The 21,554-nt window shown below is 42.2% G+C and overlaps 1 protein-coding gene across 1 annotated transcript in view; it reads right to left on the bottom strand.

Annotated features, from left to right (window-relative positions):
• Nucleotides 1-20,796, bottom strand: part of aacs (acetoacetyl-CoA synthetase) — a 155,825-nt gene extending 135,029 nt beyond the window's left edge. Inside the window, exons 1-4 of the mRNA XM_078554103.1 lie at nucleotides 20,320-20,796; nucleotides 19,139-19,242; nucleotides 6,218-6,338; nucleotides 2,759-2,872 (exon numbers count right to left, since the gene is read on the bottom strand). Coding sequence (XP_078410229.1) covers nucleotides 2,759-2,872; nucleotides 6,218-6,338; nucleotides 19,139-19,242; nucleotides 20,320-20,449 — 469 coding nt within the window. The 5' untranslated portion in view covers nucleotides 20,450-20,796. The remainder of the gene's footprint in view (nucleotides 1-2,758; nucleotides 2,873-6,217; nucleotides 6,339-19,138; nucleotides 19,243-20,319) is intronic.
• Nucleotides 20,797-21,554: the final 758 nt, after the last annotated feature.

Below are 21,554 nucleotides of genomic sequence, written 5' to 3'. Positions count from 1 at the left end.
GCCACCACTTATAAAAGGGGGGAGTAAATCAAAACCCTTTCCTGTTTACGGATGGGTGGTAAGAGGAGAAATCAGGGCTGTTCAAATTAAGCCCCCCACCTGTCTGTAACATTGATCTTAAAGATGACAATTAAATCTAGGACAATCACCTAATTCGATGGAACAGATCTTCCATTTATAGAAGACCATCTGCAGCAAAAGAAATCCCATTACTAACATTTTCCACAAAAGTGCAATTGTGCAAGCAGAACGAGGCAAACTACCAAAGGAATGTTTAAGCTTTCATTTAAGTTGCAGATGGGATACTTGTGCAATGATCATCAAAACTGGACTTGGGCTGGACTGGCTGCAAAATCAAGTCTAATCCAATGAGAGAAGCTGATTTATATTAAAATATAGAATGTATTAAGAGGCCCTATATAACCTAGTGTATGATGCATTGATATAAATGTGACTAAATAACAGACTCCCCTTTGGCTACGCAATAGTTTGAAAAGCAGTCAAATTCTTACTCTTGCAGAACAGCAATACAGTGAAACAGTTGTTCGGAATATTTCCTTCAGAGCTATGATGTCAAATAGACCAGCCTCTATGTACCAATCACAGTGCTGAATCCAGAGGGTGTGAGCCCTGGGAATTTCTAATGAATTATTCAGCTGTAAGGAAAATTACCTAGTACAGTACCTCAACTAAGTTAGTCAAAAGATACTGGCGATTCCTGTACCAGTTTTCTAGACTTTATTTTAAATTAAGACTGGTTTTATTGTTGCCAAGTACTTTGGAAGACAGCCAAAAATTCCCTCAGACAGCCAAGATTTAAACTAAAAGCAGGTCATCCTCACTATAAACCCTGTCTGTTAATTTAATTTGTTTCAACTATGCATTCATTTAACGTTACCTACAGTGCTCCATGTCAAAGCTGATCAGCTGAATCAGACTGGTTTCTTTACATTATAGTGCTGCCAGTAATAGCAACTGCAATTTTAACATCAGTGCAGTCAAGTAAATGAGGGTAGCCTGCTTCGTCTGGAGGCACCATCAATCACCTGGCTCCAGGAGTGTCGGTACCCTAGCAGCAAATATAGAAGAAACTACCTGCTGCCTGGATGTAGGTGGGCGAAGAAGTAAGGGGGATCCATGCAGGAGCACAGAATTTTCAGCAACATGCAGCAAGACATGGAACAGGCTGCCCTTTCAAGTAAGACCACCTGTAAACACACTGCGTCATTTGCTGAATAATTTCACCAAATGGCAGGCATCCAGTGCCTTTTTCTCTTTAAATGTACCAACTTTTACTTTCTAATTTAAGGCCAGTCAGTCTAACCTCGGTGGTGGGGAAGTTACTAGAAAGAATTCTGAGGGACACGGATTAATCAGAGATAGTCAACATGGGTTTGTTAAGGGAAGGTTGTGTTTGACAAATTTGATCGAAATTTTTGAGGAGGTAACCAGGAGTGCTGATGAGGGTTATGCATTTGATGTGGTCTATATGGACTTTAGCAAGGCTTTTGATAAGGTCCCTCATGGCAGACTGGTCAAGAAAATAAGAGCCTATGGGATCCAAGGCAAAGTGGCACGTTGGACCCAAAATTGGCTGAGAGGCAGGAAGTAGAGGGTGATGGTAGAGGGATGTTTGTGACTGGAAGTCTGTTTCCAGTGGGGTTCCGCAGGGCTCAGTGCTGGGGCCCTTGCTGTGTGTGGTGTACATAAATGATTTGGGCTTAAACGTAGGGGGTATGATCAAGAAGTTCGTGGATGACACAAAAATTGGCAGGGGTGATAAATAGTGAGGGGGATAGCCGTAAACTGCAGGAGGATATCAATGGACTGGTCAGGTGGGCAGAGCAGTGGCAAACTGAATTCAACCCAGAAAAGTGTGAGGTAATATACTTAGGGAGGGCTAACAAGGCAAGGGATTACACTATGAATGGTAGGACCCTGGTAAGTACTGAAGATCAGAGGGACCTTATTGTGCATATCCATAGATTTCTGAAGGTAGCAGGGCAGGTAGATAAGGTGGTTAAGAAGGCATATGGGATACTTGTCTTTATTAGCCGAGGCATAGAATACAACAGCAGGGAGGTTACATTGAAACTGTATAAAACACTGGTTATGCCACAACTGGAGTACTGCGTGCAGTTCTGGTCGCCACATTATAGGAAGGGTGTGATTGCACTGGAGAGGGTGCAGAGGAGATTTACCAGGATGCTGCCTGGGCTGGAGGGTCTGAGCTATGAGGAAAGATTGGATAGGCTGGGGTTGTTTTCCTTGGAGCAACGATGGTTGAGAGGGGACCTGGTGTATAAGATTATGAGGGACATAGACAGGTGGATAGGAAGGCACTTTTTCCATTAGTGGAGGGGCCAATAACTAGGGGGCATAGATTTAAGGTAAGGGGTAGAAGGCCAAAAGGGGAGTTGAGGAGAAATGTTTTCACCCAGAGGGTGGTGGGAGTCTGAAACTCACTGCCTAAACGGGTGTTTGAGTCAGAAACTCTTGTAACATTTAAGAAATATTCAGATATTCACTTGCGTTGCCATAGCCTCCAGGGCTATGGGCCAAGTGCTGGAAAATGAGATTAGTGTCGTCAGATCTTTGTTGACAGACGCGGGCACAATGGGCCGAATGGCCTCCTTCTGTGCTGTAGACGTCTATGAGTCAATGAGCTTGAAACATTGAAACATGGATTTGCCTAAAGCATTTACTTTGTTCAAACAGAAAATAAGAATGTTGATTTAGAAGTCAAATGGGTACCTACCAACAACTCTGTCGCCGATCTTCACTCCCATCTTTCGGAGAGCTGCAGCGTACAAAGCCACATCTCTCTTTAGCTCTCCAAATGTCACTTTGACAATCTCGTCCTTGCCTTCCGCTGTTAAACAACAGAACACACAGGTTAAAACTTGAGAGCAGGGATCCAGTGCAAAAGTAAAACTAGCAAATCAAGCCCATAACCTAATCCCATTTGGTGTGATTGAGGTTTAGAAAGAAGCATGTATACAACACTTCGTAATTGTGCTTTTCAATGTTGAAATATCACTAAATTTCAGATTTACAAGAGTAAACATTCATTCCATGAAAACAATTACAAAATGTCAGGATAAAGATGCATCTACTGATACTAGCACATGACCTATCATTGCACCTAAAATACTTGCAGGCCTTTGGAACAGAAAAATTAAACCTATAACTTTGAAGGTGAGTTGTGAACATAGCGCACGGTTCAATGTGTGTATAAAAATCACTTAAATGCAATGAAACTCAAAATAGTCACCTGAAACATGGAGCTTCAATGACATGCCTGGTTAAATACAAGGCATTTTAACGGAAACTACCATAGTTAAGAGCAGGAAAAAAAACAGAGTTAACGTTTCGAGTCCATATGACTCTTCTTCAGAGTTCTGAAGAGAGTCATAGGGACTCGAAACATTGTTTTTTTTCTCTCTCCACAGATGCTGTTAGACCTGAATTTTTCCAGCATTTTCTGTTTTTGTTTCATATTTCCAGCATCCGCAGTATTTTGCTTTTACCACAGCAAGAGTGCCATTTTAACACTTTGACAAAACAACTGTAACTATCCAAAATTTACTACAATGCAGCCAGGGATATGAACATTCTCTTACACCTGAACAGAGCAAAAGAGAATGGATCCAAATTGTACAACACTTTCTTCACATGTAGCACATTAACTATTTCACAAATTATCATCCACTTCCTTACACCAATATAACATGTGCATGTGCACTTCTAGCTCAGAAACACGTCCGGTAAACCATTCGAGTTAAAAGGCTTTCTTAATTAATTATTTGCTATATTATCCACTGGTCTGAAGGAGTACTCACAAAAAGCTATAGTTTGGATACTAAACAATGGACTTTTGATTCATAAACAAAAATAGTTGGAAAAACTCAGCAGGTCTGACAGCATCTACGGAGAGGAATACAGTTAATGTTTCGAGTCCGTATGACTTCCTCAGAACTAAGGAAATATAGAAATGAGGTGAAATATAAGCTGGTAGAGGGGGGTGGGACAGGTAGAGCTGGATAGAGGACCAGTGATAGGTGGAGGCAAAGAAGAAATTGCCAAAGATGTCATAGACAAAAGGACAAACGGGTGTTGATGATGGTGATATTATCTAACAAATGTGCTAATGGTGGCATTAAAAGTAGAAAGCAGGACAAACAAGTAGCAGATGGCCCTAGTGGGGGTGGGGTGGGGGGAGGGATTGAAATGGGCTAAAAGGTAGAAATAAAACAATAGATTTTAAAATGGGTGGGAAAAGAATATATTTAAAAATATATTAAAAATACAAATTATGGGAAAAGGGGAATCGGAAAGGGGGTGGGGATGGAGGACAGAGTTCATGATTTGAAGTTATTGAACTCAATGTTAAGTCCGGAAGGCTGTTGAGTGCCTAATCGGAAGATGAGGTGCTGTTCCTCCAGTTTGCGTTGAGCTTCACTGGAACATTGCAGCAGGCCAAGGACAGGCATGTGGGCTTGAGAGCATAGTGGTGTGTTGAAATGGCAAGCGACAGGGAGGTCTGGGTCATGCTTGCGGACAGACCAAAGGTGTTCCGCAAAGCGGTCACCCAGTCTGCGTTTGGTCTCTCCAATGTAGAGGAGACCGCATTGGGAGCGGCGAATGCAGTAGACTAAATTGAGGGAAGTGCAAGTGAAGTGCTGCTTCACTTGAAGGGAGTGTTTGGGCCTTTGGACGATGAGGAGGGGGGAAGTAAAGGGGCAAGTGTAACACCTTCTGCGGTTGCATGGGAAGGTGCCATGGGAGGGGGTTGAGGTGTAGGGGGTGATGGAGGAGAGGACCAGGGTGTCCTGGAGGGAACGATCCCCGCGGAATGCCGCCGGGGGGGTGAAGGGAAGATGTGTTTGGTGGTGGCATCATGCTGGAGTTGGTGGAAATGGCGGAGGATGATCCTTTGAATGCGGAGGCTGGTGGGGTGATAAGTGAGGACAAGGGGGACCCTATCATGGTTCTGGGAGGGAGAGGAAGGAGTGAGGGCAGATGCGCAGGAGATGGGCCGGACATGGTTGAGGGCCCTGACAACCACTGTGGGTGGAAAACCTCAGTTAAGGAAGAAGGAGGACATGTCAGAGGAACTGTTTTTGAAAGTGGCATCATCAGAACAGATGCGACGGAGGCGAAGGGACTGAGAGAATGGGATGGAGTCCTTACAGGAAGCGGGGTGTGAGGAGCTGTAGTCGAGGTAGCTGTGGGAGTCGGTAGGCTTGTAATGAATATTGGTGGACAGTCTATCACCAGAAATTGAGACAGAGGTCAAGGAAGGGGAGGGAAGTGTCAGTGATGGACCATGTGAAAATGATGGAGGGGTGGAAATTGGAAGCAAAATTAATAAATTTTTCCAGGTCCAAACGAGAACATGAAGCCGCACCAAAGTAATCATCAATGTACCAGAGAAAGAGTTGTGGGAGGGGGTCGGAGTAGGACTGGAACAAGGAATGTTCCACATACCCGATAAAGAGGCAAGCATAACTGGGGCCCATACGGGTACCCATAGCCACACCTTTCTGATGAAGAGTCATACGGACTCGAAACATTAACTGTATTCCTCTCCACAGATGCTGTCAGACCTGCTGAGTTTTTCCAGCTATTTTTGTTTTCGTTTCAGATTTCCAGCATCCGCAGTATTTTGCTTTTATCTTAGGGCTTATTGTGATGTTTGGTGGAAGCCACTCAGGACATAAATATTGCAAGTTACTTGCTGATTTTGAGTTCACACTGCCAATTTGGCACTTGGTGCTGGGCAGCGGTGGTTGAAGGATTTTTTTTTTTGGGGGGTGCCGGGGAGGGTGGGGGGGGTGAGATTCTTGTCTGCCAAATGCACATCACAAACATGCTGTTAGCGATTTTGTAGCCTGGACATTTTGCCTGATTACCTTTAGGGAATTGGAAAGCTTTGGTACAGAATTTACCCCTCAGCAGGTTGAATAGGTGGAATAGAGTTATGACAGGACAGATTGTACATGCTCTGTGGAGCAAGTAGACTTTGGGCAGGGTACGTGGCAGGGAAGAATGGCTTTTTCTCGTTCCATGTGTCATGGTACTAAAAGCAAAACCGAGCGAGAGTTTGCCTTTGCTCTGATAAAAACCCGCCACATTCCTAAACAAGACTCCATTCAAGGAGAGATTTATCCCTCCACTCCACTCACCCCAAATCACGAAGCAATAAAACACTTACATGCTGAATAAAGAGCCACTTTGTCATCATCTTTATGCTTCAGAAGATTTTCCGCATAGTTTAATCTACTTCCTTTGAACCATTCGGGGACATCTGCAATTCCTTTTGTCCTGTCAATCACCTGGAGGCAACATCATCAATAAGAGTTTGATTTTTTGTTTCTTCATGGCAGTGACCTAGATAGTTTATCTATTGTATGACTCATTTTCAGTTAAGCCCACGGCTAAGATTGTGGTTTTAACAGTATTTTTAACTGAAGAAAGGGAAAGAGAAAGAAGATGAAAAATCACCAAAAGCAGGCTGTTAGATTGATATCTTATTAGTAGCTTATTCCATTCAAGAACTGAAATGGTAGTATTTGACCTTAAACGTTATGAAGCATTTAGAACATGTTAATTTACAATTGATACACAAATTCCTCATATTTTATGCAAGACCACAAGTTTAAAATAATTTCATGTTACTAGAGGTCCAGTCATATGTAATTCAGGGTCCTAATAAAAGGATTGGTAACACACTTCTACCAATAGCATCTCACAACAACAATGTGCAAACTAAAAGCTACAATAGCTATGATTGAAAAAAAAATAACCCATCTCTCCAAATGAATTTAAAGCATGAACTGAATTTCACAGTTGATCCATTTGAAAGCTTTTGCTCTCAGTTTAGGAGATGGCCTGAATCCCCAATTTTGTTGGTGCTTTCTACCTCTCCTTGAAGTATCAATTCAACTATACAATCTGCAAATTCTTGATTGTAAACACCCAAGTTTTCTTTCTAACTTAAGAACTTAACTATACAGCTGTTAATAGGCCAGTTTGGGCCGCATAAATTTTAGGAATGTGTTGCAGATAAATCAGTGGGTGTGGTAGTCATGTATAGATTGCAGAAATGGCCAGGTTTTAAGGCCAATTATAGGGAGTGCAACAAAGGTTCCCAAGACTGATTCTTGGGATGAGTCGATTGTCCACTGATCTAACATCATGCATACTTCTACAGTTGTACACAAAGTGTGGCAATTGCTTGGCTTTCTTCACATTTAGCACATTAACTAGCACAGAAATTATCAACCAATCTCCTACACCAATAATGAATGTGCATGTGCACTTCTGGCTCAGGAAATGCTTCAGGTAAACCATTAGCTTTATAAGGGTTGTGAACTTTTAAAACTCTACCACAAAGAGCTATGGACACTCAGTCATCGAATATATTTAAGGCAGACATCAACAAATTTTTGGATACTAAACGAGTCAAGGGATATAGAGCGGGAAGGTGTAACTGAGGTACATCAGCCTTGATCTTGCTGAATGGCGAAGGAAGCTCGGGGAGCGGAGTGGGGGGGGGGGGGGGGGGGGGGGCTGCTGCTGAATGAGCTACTCCTGCTCCTATTTTTATTATGTTATTAGCCTTTTCTCTTAAGTTTTCACATATTTTAGCTTTGCACAAATAAAACTCCAATAGCATATTGCTCGTCCTACTTTCTACCCTTAATGTCCCCATTACCACATTTCTTAGCTAATATCACCACCATCAACATCTCTTTGTCCTTTTGTCTATGACATCTTTTAGCTATCTCCACCTATCACTGGCCCTCTATCGCACCCCCTCTTAAACCAGCTTATATTTCACCTCTTTTCTATTTTTCCTTAGTTCTGATGAAGAGTCATTTGGACTCGAAACGTTAACTGTCTCCCTCTCCCCAGATGCTGTCAGACCTGCTGAGTTTTTCCAGGTATTTTTGTTTTTGTTCTAGATTTCTAGCATCCGCAGTATTTTGCTTTTAGCATCTTCGCATCATTCTTCCAATGGTTGCTTCAACTACCTAACCAGAACTGTTCCTTTTGAATAAATGGGCTAAACGAATCATTTGTAAGCTGAAATAAATGCAACATATTTGGCCTCCCTCATTGATTTTGGGCATCAACATGCATGGACACAATTATTGGCCAAAAAGAAAATCAGAAACATGTTTCACTTGTAAGTAAGTATCTGTCACATGGGTATGGCAGTGTAGTGGTTATGTTACTAGACCAGTAACCAGGAGCCTGAACTAATACTAAGAGTTCAATTTGAATCCGGTATAAAAATTGCAGAGCTACTATCAGCAAGTGAACATGAGCTTTGGATTGTTCTAAAAACCCAACGGGTTCACTAATGTCTTTTAGGGAAGGCAACCTGCCAACCTTACCCAGTCTGACCTGAGATTCTAGTCCCACACCAACTTGATTAGCTCTTAACTGCCCTCTGATGTGACCCAGCAAGCAAACTCAGTTGTATCAATCTGCTACTAGCGATTCTAGAAGGCTCACCACAATCTTAAAACAACTCGAGATGGGCAATTTTTAAAAAATGATTCTCACATTCACTGACAGAAGCATTGTAAGTTATAAGAATGCTCAGCTAATTAAATGCAAGATAAAATCTTTGAAAATTTCACTGGTTTTACATCTAGTTCATGCTAGAACATCTTTTAAAAATACAATATCCTTTAATATCATGATTTTATAAAGTGCCAACACCTTCTAATGCCCCTTTGTATCAGCTATTAGGACACTAGGGTACTACATGTTGACCAGTCCTCCGGTATTATATGGTTTGCAGCCTCTACACAGTAAGCCATCCAAGCTTGGGATGCAACCTCATGGGAATCTCACGTTAAAAGAAAATAAAAAGGATTGTAAAGGTAACTTCCTACAAGCTATCACATTTTTCCTGACACAATATATGGAGATTCAGAGTGTGTTGGAAGGGAACCATGGACAGATCCCAAGTGTTATCATTGACTGCACAGTTTGATGACTGAATGCCCATCACAATCTGATCCACAACAAAAAGGACTCAAATTTAAATGTCCTTTTGTTACCCCATCTTCTCACTTTTTTAAGGTTTGCTCGTCCACTCAACTTGGAATTCCAGCTGCAAATTAATAATAAAGTTCAGTTCCTACCTATAGGCTTGAGCTCTTGTTCTTCAACCCTGCCTGGTGCTACACATACTGGCTTTGTCTTTTGTGAGCATTTCAATTGTATTTAATATTCCTTCCCCTCATGTCCCACCACCCCCCCCAACATTCTGTTGATCTAAACAATGTATTTCACACTCTCCCCACCAGAGGCTCCCAGTGCAGATGTTTTCTCCCCAGCTATTCTTGGATTCTGTTCCTAGAATTTAATTTTAAAGTAATATAATGTATTATTTTTAATATTTTCAGAAAAACAGAAAGACGCACTTATATAGTGCCTTGCACAACCTCATGAAGTTCTAAAATGCTTTACAGTAAATTAATTACTTTGAAGTGTAATCAGTGTTGCAATGCAGGAATTAGAATTATAATGGCAGGAGGGCTTACTACAGTGAGACAAGTTTGCACAGGCAATTTCTATTATACATGTGGACATAGGATTTTATAATGGAAAAAATTAACAGGAATGCATGCAGGCAGAGAACTGTTATACTTGATCTTCTACGGCATTGCAATTGAACAATCAAGACCAAGTACAGGATTCAGATCAAATAGGGCTAGAGGCTAGTATTCACAACACCACGTGCCATCAGCCATCATTTGAAAGAATACATTTTAGTTTGAAGGTTTTTTTCCCGCATTAATAAATCCCAGCATGTGATTCTCCTGCCCCAGAGTCAGATGTCTTACAGGCTTTCAAGCCAATATTCAGAGTTTGCATCCTTGTCAAGCGACTCCTGAAGCTCGTCCATCACTCACTCACTCACTGAGGTTGCACTCATGCCACTGGATCATCTCCGGAACCCAACCTTCAGGCCCTTCTCTGTTCTCCATTGCGGATCAAATACTGTGTAGACCCCACCCAACTCAGCATCAAACCAATCTTGGGACATTCTGCCCCCTCCCCCACTGAGCAATCAAACTTATTACTCCCAACTGAGCAATAAATGAGCCCCAGGTACAGCCTTCCAACCCTCAGCTGAAAGCAAAACCACTTGGCAAAGTAATGGTCACCTTCTCCAACCAGGCAGCCTAAAAAACTTCCCCTACCCCCAAAAAGCAGAAAAAATGTTCCCCCAACAGAGGTTCTCCTCCTTTTCTTCTCCCCTCCACCTAAGCTTCTTCCTTTCCTCTTTCCCCTCATTTCCATCCAAAGCCCACCCTCCTCATCCCATCTTCTCCTTCCATCTGTCTTCTCCCACACCCTTTCGCCTCTCCTCTACCAGGGTCCAGTTACTTCTCCAGCCCCATTTGACCCGAATCCTGTACTTGGTCTTGACTGCTCGGCTGCAATGTCACAGGAGATCAAGTATAACAGTTCAATGCCTGCACACATTCCTGCCAATTTTTTCTGTTATGAAATCCTATGTCCACATGTATAATAGAAAGTGCCTGTCCATTATATACCAGTTGATTGTTATCGGCATTACAAATAGAAAACTTGTCTTACTCCAGTAAGCCCTCCTGCCATTAGAATTCTAATTCCTGCATTGCAACACTGATTACACTTCAAAGTAATTAATTCATTGTAAAGCACTTTGGGACTTCTTGAGGTTCTGCAAGGCACCATATAAATCCAAGTCTTTCAGTTTTTCTTAAAATATCGAAGACGACACAATGTATTTAAAATGAGATTGAACTAAGTCTGCGCATCCTGGTCTAACTATTGCCCTGCTGCTTCACTTGAAGACTACACTTGATCTTAGTTTCCTATCTGTAATGCCGATAACAATCAACTGGTATATAATGGACAATTTTACATAGCCTGCTCACTTCCAGTTGTTACAATTGTTGGTCAGATTTTTGTATTCACGCTTGCTACTGTACAATGCTGTGTCAACATATCTAATTCAACTTTACTATATTGACTGTCACAGTGTAGCTACCACCAGTTATGACAGTGTAGTCCACTATTTACAAGGCACAAGTCAGGAGTGTGATGGAATGCTCTCCACTTGCCTGGATGAGTGGCGTTCCAACAACACTCAAGAAGCTTGACACCAGCCAGGAAAAAGCAGACCACTTGATTAGTACCCCATCCATCACCTTAAATATTTACTCCCTCCACCACTGACGAACAGTGGCAGCAGTGTATACCATCACAAAATGCACTGCAGCAACTCACCAGGGCTCCTTTGACAGCACCTTCCAAACCCACGACCCAAGTGCCTCAAAAGACAAGGGCAGCAGGCACATGGGAACACCACCACCATCAAGTTCTCCTCGAGATCACTCACCATCCTGACTTGGAACTACATAGTCATTCCTTCACTGTTGCTGGGTCAAAATGCTGGAACTCCCTTCCTAACAGCACTGTGGGTGTACCTATACCAGATGGGCTGCAGCGGCTCAAGTCAGCTCACCAGCACTTTCTCAAGGGCAATTGGGGATGGGCAATAAATGCTGGCCTAGCGAATGACGCCCACATCTAGTGAAAGAATTTTTTTAAAGTTGCAGGCTCTGACCACTGAGATGGCGTTGTGGATCAAATTTCTGTTGTTCTTTCCCAGCTCTGTCATGATTTTGTGTTTACAAAATTCATCAGCTGACCTTGGGCAATTTACTGCTAATGGTTATATCATGACATTAGGAAGTCATAATTTTCTAACTCCTTAAATGCACTAGACAATGTTTAAAAGTTTGCACTTAAAAACTAAGATAATCCTTTGCAAATAGCCTCTCAATAAACAGTGTTTTGTCTTTTCTTTTTTGAAATTCTTATTGCTATGATAATCAAAACTGATTCTTGGAAATTTTTAAACATTTATTTTCCCTCTTTCAGGAGTTTCCAATTGGTTGCTTCTCTCCACTAATCTCCTAACTGTATCTTGATTTTAACAGAACACTTCCTAACATCCTGGATCATGAATATCTAACTAATCAAATTTTTAAAAAGGACTGGTCAATCATTCATAAATTGAATCAATTGCACAGCATTATGGTTGAATTAGTCCCCTCTCTATTGTAAGGATTCGAACTGCAGTTCGTCTTTTTTAAGCAGCTTATTTAAGAAGAACAGCCATTAAATCAAAGGTCAGGGGAATCCAGAGGTGGGCGGGGTGGGGGGAGGGGGTGCGGAAGGGCCAGGGCCGGGGATCTAGTGTCAGGTGGGGCTGGGGGAGGTGGGGCTGTCGGAAGTCGGGTGGGGGATTGGGTGTGCCGGGGGGGGTGGGGGGGGGGGGGGTTTCCCGTGGGGTCGGTCTGGGTCTTTATAATAGTTTTATTCCTTCTAACTTTTTCTGGGCAACTATTGGTATAACCCCTGCAGAACCATCCGAAGTTTGCAATTTAAATGGCATTTTCAGACGGTTCCCAATGCAGCATAATTATCCAGAGGAAGTTAGGGAAATTGCCATGCAAACCCTTGCCTGAGAAGTTGCAGAGGGATTCGCCAGCACATCGCTGGGGTACACTGCAAATCCGATGTTACAGTCCAATCTGTTTTAGTGATGTTGGTTGAGTGATAAATATTGGCCAGGACAGCCCCTGCTCTTCTTTGCAGTAGTGCCCTGGGATCTTTTGCGTCCAGCGAGGGGGCAGATGGAACCTTGATTTAGCATCTCAAAAAAAGACGGCACCTCCAACAGTGCAGCACTCACTCAGAACTGCACTGCACTGAAGTGTTGGCCTAGACTGTGTTCAGTTCAAGTCTCTGGAGTGGGACCTGAACCCACAACCTTCTCAGAGCTAAGAGCCCACTTGATTTCTGAGCAGCTTTGTTGCTGCAATTAGTCAATGCTTCAAAGTCAGTTTGCAAGCTGAAAGCAAGAATAAACAAAAAGAATTGGGTCTCCCAGAAAACTATGAATTAAAAAAATGATAATTTAATTCTATAACACTGACTGCCATGTGCTGAACGATTCAATTTCAACCTATCACATTCAAAAGTAATTGATATCAATAAACTTACGATACGCTTGGCTATATACATCTTAAACTTCGCCTATAAACTGTATGTAAAAATTTAAAATACGATTTCCAAAGAACATATCAAATTTGAATTCACCTTTCTCATCGGATCCACCCTTAGAAAATTAGCCTACCACATCAGGCACCACAACTCAACAGCTTAATTCAGTGCCCATGAACTGCTCCATTAATCTTTGCTGTTCAAGGCAGGAATGCAGTGACTAATGATAAACATTGCTGCCCTTCATAAGCTCCAAAAAACATAGCCCCAAGGACTTGAACACTGGCTTAATGCTTAGAGCTACACTTAGAGGCACAAGTTTACATCGGAGTGATCATTTTTATATAGCACTTCTGCATTAACACTTTGTTGCAAGGCACTGTTTTGAGACTAGGCATTCTACCCTTAAAAGACTTTGAAGTTACAGCATTCCACAAACAAACCCCATCCAAGGTCAGCTGCAAATATAAATATAGGTATAGGTCATATTCAACCCCTTTGCTCACCCAAAGTATAAACGATTTAAGGCCCATAATTTGTTTATATATTTCTTTCTGAAGTAACATAGCCTAAGAGGAACCAGGAAACCAGAAGCATGCATAAACTCCAAAGCAGATACTACAAAGAGATACAAGAAGAATTTGGGGTCAGTACTGTTTGATGCAATACAGATTTGGCTATGCAAAAGATAAAGAAAAGATTAATCAAGCCATTATCCTAGTCAAGTGACCTGTACAGCCCAACTAGTGACATATGACAGATTACTCAAATGGAACACTTGCTCACTGTTGGAGATGCGCTGAGAGGTCCTCCCATTCCTTGACCAGTTTGCCCTTCCTGCCCTACAGACCTCAAGAAAGTCCTGAATGCTTCCATGGGAGTGGGGGAGGAAAAAAGGGGAAGAGAGATGGAGGTAGAAATATGCCACACATCTCAACTAAAATAAGGACTCAAAAATGGGTCTCCAAAACATTTTAGTATCTCATTTCATGATGCGTCAATTTCTGTGTACATCTGCCAGTTTCCTTATTAACGAAGGCCATTATCAAGAGTAAAATGGCCAATGGCTGATATAAAATGCACCCCTCCCATCCGCCAAGGAGCTAACATACTCATTTCCTAGGAATTTCCAACAGCAGAAATTAAATTCCATACCATAATCCACACTATTTAGTGAAAAACCAGGAGTTCACCTTTCCCACACTAATTATACATAGAATCACATCGAGTCTACAGCATAGAAACAAGCCATATGACCCAAGTGGTCTATGCTGACATTTATACTCCACATGAGTCTTCTCCCACCCGTCTTCGACTAACCCTGTCAGCATATCCTTCTATTCCTTTCTCCATTACATACTTAGATAAATTCCTTTTAAGTACATCTATACTATTCACCTCAACGTCTGCAATGTCTGGTAGCAAGTTCCACATTCTTACCATTGGGTTTCTCTTGCATTCCCTATTGGATTTATTGGTTACCAGCTTATGTTTACAGATATACAATAAGTGGCTAAAGGTATTCTAAATACCCTATCTGTATTAATCAAATTCACTGCTAGATATTTTTGTAAAAAATTAAGTCACTCTTAGCAACCTTAGCAATTCACATTTAGTAACACATGACAATATGGTTAAAGCAAGGTGATTTCTCTTAAATTTATACAGGGCTACAGGCCAGGTGCTGGAAAATGGGATTAGAATAGATAGGTGCTTGATGGCTGGTATGGACACAATGGGCCGAAGGGTCTGTATCTGTGCTGTGACTCTATATTTCAAGATTAGTAAAGGGCAGAAGTTGCATTAGTATCTGCAGCAGGCATTGATAAACATAGGTAGAGCCTTTTGACATCATTCACTATATCATAGGTTTGTGAAAACTGCATTTGCTCCATCAATACCCAACCAAATTGCCTTTACAGAACTGTATCAATATTCAAACCTACTGGAAGCCTGAGTCAGATATCTGCTAGGCCCAAGCAGTGCAGATGTAAGCACATTCACTCATCAAATATTTATGGGTTCTACATACCCTGACATACAGCTTTACTCAGATCAGCTGTTCATCAGTGAACAACAGGAAGTGCATATAAACTCCAACAACTAATTTCTAAATTCACTCACGCAGTAATATAGAATCACCACCGTCAACACCTCTTTGTCCATTTGTCTATGACATCTTTTGGCAATCTCCACCTATCACTGGCCCTCTATCCTGCACTACTTGTTCCCCACCAACCCCCTTAAACCAGCTTATATTTCACCTCTCTTCTATTTTTCCTTAGTTCTGTTGAAGAGTCATACGGACTTAAAACGTTAACTGTATTCCTCTCCGCAGATGCTGTCAGACCTGCTGAGTTTTTCCAAGTATTTTTATTTTTGTTTAATATAGAATTCTACTTGTCTAATATCAGTGTTAACCAAGCCCTCCAATTTTCCAGTGATTTTTCCTCTCACCCTTCTCCACCTCAGTTTCCTTCTTAAAAGTATGCACTATTTCTCCAGTGATAAGGCTGTTCACTTAACTGCTTCCAGCCACTGGAGCAGGCAAGTCAGCGTGTACCAGTGTCGGTCCCAAAGCCGGGTAAATGGGAAAGGTTAGGAATGGGAAAGAAATCCAGCTGTAAAACCATCTGCCAAATCCATATGACAGTTGATATGGATGGAAATAGCACCCATGTTAAGGCTCGTCCTGCAAGCAACACATAGGGTCCCTGCCCACACCCTGTGAGGAATGGGCAAGGGTTACCATCCAATGGACAAGAATGGCTAAAGAAGGAAACTCGAAGGAGGAGTGAAAAAATGACTAAATTCAAAATAGCCTGACAGGGAGAAACAGTGAAATAAGTGATCAGAATGGTGAGAAAAGGAATACAAATCATGAGACTCCAGGAAACAAAGTGGAAGAGCAGCAAAACAAGAGAAATTGATAGTGGATATAAACTTTATGACCATGAGCAGGGTGGGAGAAGAAATGGTGTTGGAATCGTACCAAGCAAGGAAGTGAAGGGCAAAATGCTGGCAGTGGATAGAATCAAAGTAAAGCTAGAAATCGGGGGTGAATTGTGGAACCCAGTTAGTTGTCATGTGCCACAGAGCAGATGTGGACCAGAGGAGAAAGAAGAATTCTGGGAACAGATGAACTACACAATTCAAATACCAAGCAGTGTTGGGCTAGTGCTGGCAGCTGGCCCAAATGGACATATGGGGAGAGAAAGAGCAGGATACGACAGTACAAAAAGGAATACAAAGAAAGTGGTTGCTTAGAGAAAGGTCCCTGGCCATGGAAGAAATATATGAAAGTCTGGATACCAAAGAGGGACAAAAACATACATTCAGAATAGCTAGAGATAGATTAACAAAAGATGTGTGAAATATACATGCAATCGAGGCTACAGGTGAAGTAATCTTAGTGAACGAGGATGAAATCAAATAGAGGTATGACTAAACAAAAATACAAAAATACCTGGAAAAACTGACGAAGAGTAATTCAGACTCGAAACGTTAACTGTATTCCTCTCCGCAGATGCTGTCAGACCTGCTGAGTTTTTCAAGATATTTTTGTATTTTTGTTTTGGATTTCCAGCATCTGCAGTACTTTGCTTTTATCTATAGAGGTATGACTAATACTTTCGTTGGCTTACGAATGAAGAAAATCTTGGAACAAAGACGGAAGTAGCTGTAAATCAAGGATGACAACTAGCATCAATCCGGAAGAAATCAGAACAGCACTGAAAGGAATTCAGCAAAGCAATAGGACCAGATGAGATACCAGCAGGAGTATGGGCCTGTCCAGGTGAACATAGGGCCCAGGACCTGAACAAGCTACTCAACTGTGTTATGATAAGAGAAAAAGATCCCAAGGGCATGGAGGCAATGCATTTTAGTACCAATATTCAAAGGAAAGGGAGACATTCAAGGTTGCAAAAACTACTGAGGAATTAAACTCCTATCACATACCTTCAAGATATGGGAAAGAGTCATGGACCAGAGATTGGAAAAAATGGTGGAAATCCATGAAGGTCACTTCGAATTCATGCCCAGAAGTAGCACCACTGATGTCATTTTTGTTTTGAGACAACTGATGGAGAAATATCAGGAAGGCCAATGCAACATGAAGGTTGTATTCAATGATCTAAAGAAGGCTTAAGACCAGGTGCCTAGGGAAGGAAGTCTGGAGATGTGCTAGAACTCACGGTGTATGACTAATACAGGACATGTACAATGAGTGCCAGACAAGAGTAAGAGGCAGTGTGGGGGAGAGTTAGAGTTTCAAAGCCAAAGTTGGATTGCACCAAGGATCAGCATTGAACCCCTTCTTCTTCCTGACCGTCATGGATATTTAACTGAGCAAGTGAGACAGGGAGTGCCATGGTCAATGATGTTTGCAGATGATATTGAGCTTTGTGGCGAGGATGATGGGAACATGACGAATATCTGGAGAACTGCAAAAAAGCAATGGTGGACAGGGTTATGAAGATCAGTAGACCAAAGATCCAATTTATCGACTGCCAGTTTGAGCCTAGAGAAGATCAGGGTGAAGGTGTAAAGGTTATGGGCAAAGGCTTGGAGAAAGTGAATAGTTTTAAGTACCTGGGGTCAGTGGAAGCAGAAGATGGAAGTGTGGAAATGGAAATTAAGCAACGGATTAGCCCTGGTTGGAGTAATTGGAAGAAATGCAGTAGAGCGTTATGAGATAGAGAACTATCATTGGAACCGAAAGGAAGAATCTATAAGACAGTTGTGAGACCAGCCTTGCTATAATAGTGCAGAAACCTAGGCAATGTCAAGAAGACAGGAACAATGATGGGATACAAATGAGATGTGGATGCTGAGCTGGATGTGTGGAGAATTGGGCAAGAACAAAATGAGGAACCAGCACAACAGCGGGTCAATGAAGATTGTGGGAGCAGCAAAGAAAGTAGCTGAAAAGAGACTGAAAAAGTATGGTCATCTGTTGCAGAGAGAGGGGAAATATGGTGAGGCAAGAGAGAGATGGGATGATAGAGGTGAGGCTGCCAGGAAGAGGAAGGCCTAAACCAGATGGAAAGATTTATGATGACGAAAGATTTAAATGCAGTGGGGTTGAAAGAGGAATGGGTGACCAACAGGAGGAGATGCAGACGGGTAATCAGCATTGTGGTGATCCACAATGATGATGATGGAGGAGGAGATGGCGAAGATAACCAATTGATAGACAGTGCAAGATCAAAACAAGAGAACTTGCATCCATGATCTTCACCTTTCTTTAACAAACACCTTGCCTCAATCTACTGCTTCTACAGACCACCCCATGTAGATCTGGAAACTTTACCTTACACTGTAGTAATTATCTAACTCTGGAATGCAATGGCAAGGCATCCAATATGCGAGTTAGTCTTGCAACTCTTTGGTTTGGGAGAACTTAGAATCTTATTCCAGTATAATTGCAAAACAGGTTTAAAAACTGGTTAAATGGTGTTGGACCTTTTGAGCAATAATCCGTTACATTCGATTAATCTACTTGAGTGTACTACTTCATGGGAAATTTTACGTTCAGACTTATACAATTATGCGGAAACTTGGGCATAACTGCAAAACCGGCACAGGGTCTGGTGCTTTCTGAACATGTTTTCCCCAATTACAATCTAAAGCCATAATGCACAAAAATATTCCTCTGGTGCTATAAATGCTACTTCACAGCCCATAATATTCAGGTGTTGCCAGTGATAACTCATACAATAATATGTCCAAAAGAGCATACAACTGTTTAATTAGATTGCTGTATCCCATTGTTCCCCGATCCAGCAAGCTAGCACATATCGCAATGGCTGCTTTGTCTCAGATTCCTTTTAAACCCTTGGCTAATTTGCATCCTTATTACTGTACCACAAATGAAAAAAATGAATTCTGCTTTTCTCTCACTGAGCAGCCTGTCTGGTCCTCTTAATGGCACATTTCTTTTATCCTTTGGCACAGCTCCCTTAATGCACTTATAAAGCATTTTTAACAACAAAAGACATTAAAACCAAGTCCATTAACTTAAAATGACGACAAAAAAAAACCTTACCTCATTGTAATGATGAGAGTAAACCAATCCACTAAATTTCCAAAATTCTGCCCAAAACTCCGGGTAGTTCTCAACCGACCACTGATACAATTCATTATAATTGGCTGTGAAAACAAAAAGCATTTAAACTTTGGATATGGGTTTATTTTTATGAGTCTAATCACCTTGTCTTAAATGCTTGGTAGAATTGACAAGGGGATGGAGGAAGAAAAGAAAACATCTAAGTCATCTTTTAATGTCCAAATACTAAAAGGCACTAGTACCACCAACCATTCAAATGGATGAGGTAACCAGGTAGAACCCACAACTGTTGCAAATCAGCATCCTGTTGCGACGTACGTAAATTCTACTTTAGATAAATAATTATGGAAGACTTTCAATTTTCAATTACTAAACCAATGTGGCCTACAGAAATATAATTGTCTGACGTTATTCTGATGGCAGTGTTTGGCAAATGGCTGGCTTTATAGGCATCATCATTATCGTCCAAGTGCTATGCTGAGCGGAGTAGGTGGCCATGATCTTCCATACTTTCCGTTCATAGCAACAGTGGATGACCTTGTTGTATATTTACATGTATAGTTTACTTCGAAATATATTGTTAATATGCCCATGGCCATTAGTTGGATGCAAACACTCGACTTATCATTGATTTCACATTGCAACTCCAGGATACCAATTTTAAATTACTGTAGAAGGCTTGGCAATTCACAGGTCAAAAGAGTAAACTACATTCTAGGCAAAGCAAAGTTGGGTCAAAAAGATGGTATCTAAAAATGTCTTTAAAACCGAAGTGAGATGGATCTTAGGAGCTTCCCAAAAGTAAGACCACAACGTTTGAAAGTGGTGTCTCCAATTTCGCAAAGGGGATAGATGTAGAGCAGACAGAGGAGAAATAGGGACACTAGAGATAAGTTGGGGGGGTGGGGGGGGGCTAGGTTATGCAAGGATTTCTGGACAAGGTCAAGAATGTTAAATCTGATGCACGAAGAGATCTGGAGCCACCGTGGGGCGTTGGTGGGGGGTGGGTGGGGGCCGGTCAATAACCCAGGCGCTGATCAGGAAATGGACGGAGGAAATTCGAAAGAAGGTGGACAGCGAAGAGCAGCTGGATTCCTGAGGTAGCCACGGGGTCATGGCCACACACTCACACATGTAGCACACAGCCGCCCCATACCTACCCAACTGGGTACCAAACTTCTCATTGATGAGATTCCTGAAGCGGTCCATGTGTGTGTTCTTCTTGGAGTCGGGGTACCACATCACCTTGGACTCCACGATTTCCTCGCTGACGAGCTCTTCCTTAGACATGTTGGCCGCTACTGTTGTATCGCCGCGAATATCTTCGCTTACAATGTAGCCCGGCAGGTGTTGCCCTTTTTACAGCTCGGCGTTTCCGCGGTGAGAGCAGCGCTCGCACTTGTCTCGGCTTGTCCCAGTTCAGCCAGCTGAGACCTCGGCCAGTGTGAGCCCTGCACACTCCCTGCGGCGTGTCTGTGCTGCGATACCGGACTCCGCTCCAGATTAGAGAGGGGGAGTCACCGGGCAAGGAAGCAACTGAAGCTAAACATAGCAGCCACCGTGTGTCGTCCCCCCTCCTCCCTCTCCATATGGTACGGCCGCTTGGCCCATCAGCAGGGTCCGCTCTGATTGGCTGCGTCTCGTCAAGTCACCATATCGGCTGAGGAGAGGACGCGGGAGGTGTGACCAATCAGAAAAGAGTAAACATTCGATCCTGCCAAAAAAAAAACAGCCACTGGCCAAGCCGGATGGCGATTGAAGCTGACCAATCAATGCTCAGATTTACGCCCACTGCTCTGCCCAATCAGGCTGGGGCAGAGCAACAACTGATTGGGACGGCAGCCTATCAGCGAAAGGAAAGTTGTAGCATTCATAAAAAAAAACCAATGTCATAAGGGGAGGGAGAATAGTGGGTGGGGGAAGCTCAGGGATTTCAGTAAAGTGTTTAATAGAATCAATCTCCTTATAAGCAAGAATCCAAATAAACAGCGTGCTTACACAGAATGTCTTTTTTTCTTTATAAATAATAGTAGTTCGTCTCATTTCGTTGGTCGGTTTGTAAATTCAATCTCACTGCAAACAGAATTTTGTATTTCAGACTAATTCATCATACTTGCTGTAGGTTGTATGACAGTGCAGTGCTTATGTTAGTGGACTAGTAATGCTGAAGTGGCCGTTCTTCTGATTTCATGCCGGACTGTCCAGTTTTCAGCTGATCTGCCCCTTGTCCGTATTTTTAATTTTTCATAATTAATGGAAATTTGCTGACAAATGCTCTGCAAAGCAGACCAGTGTGGTATAAGGGGTTAATTCTAGCAGTATTCAAGAATAAATTGTTGACAAGAGTGTTTTCAACTTCATCCCACAACACCCAGAACTCCACCATAGGCGTTTA

This window comes from Cetorhinus maximus, chromosome 12, assembly GCF_964194155.1.
Source record: "Cetorhinus maximus chromosome 12, sCetMax3.hap1.1, whole genome shotgun sequence".
NCBI classification, from domain to species: Eukaryota; Metazoa; Chordata; class Chondrichthyes; order Lamniformes; family Cetorhinidae; genus Cetorhinus; species Cetorhinus maximus.
The sequence above is the reverse complement of the archived record's forward strand: the minus strand, read 5'-3'. Positions and strand labels throughout refer to the sequence as shown.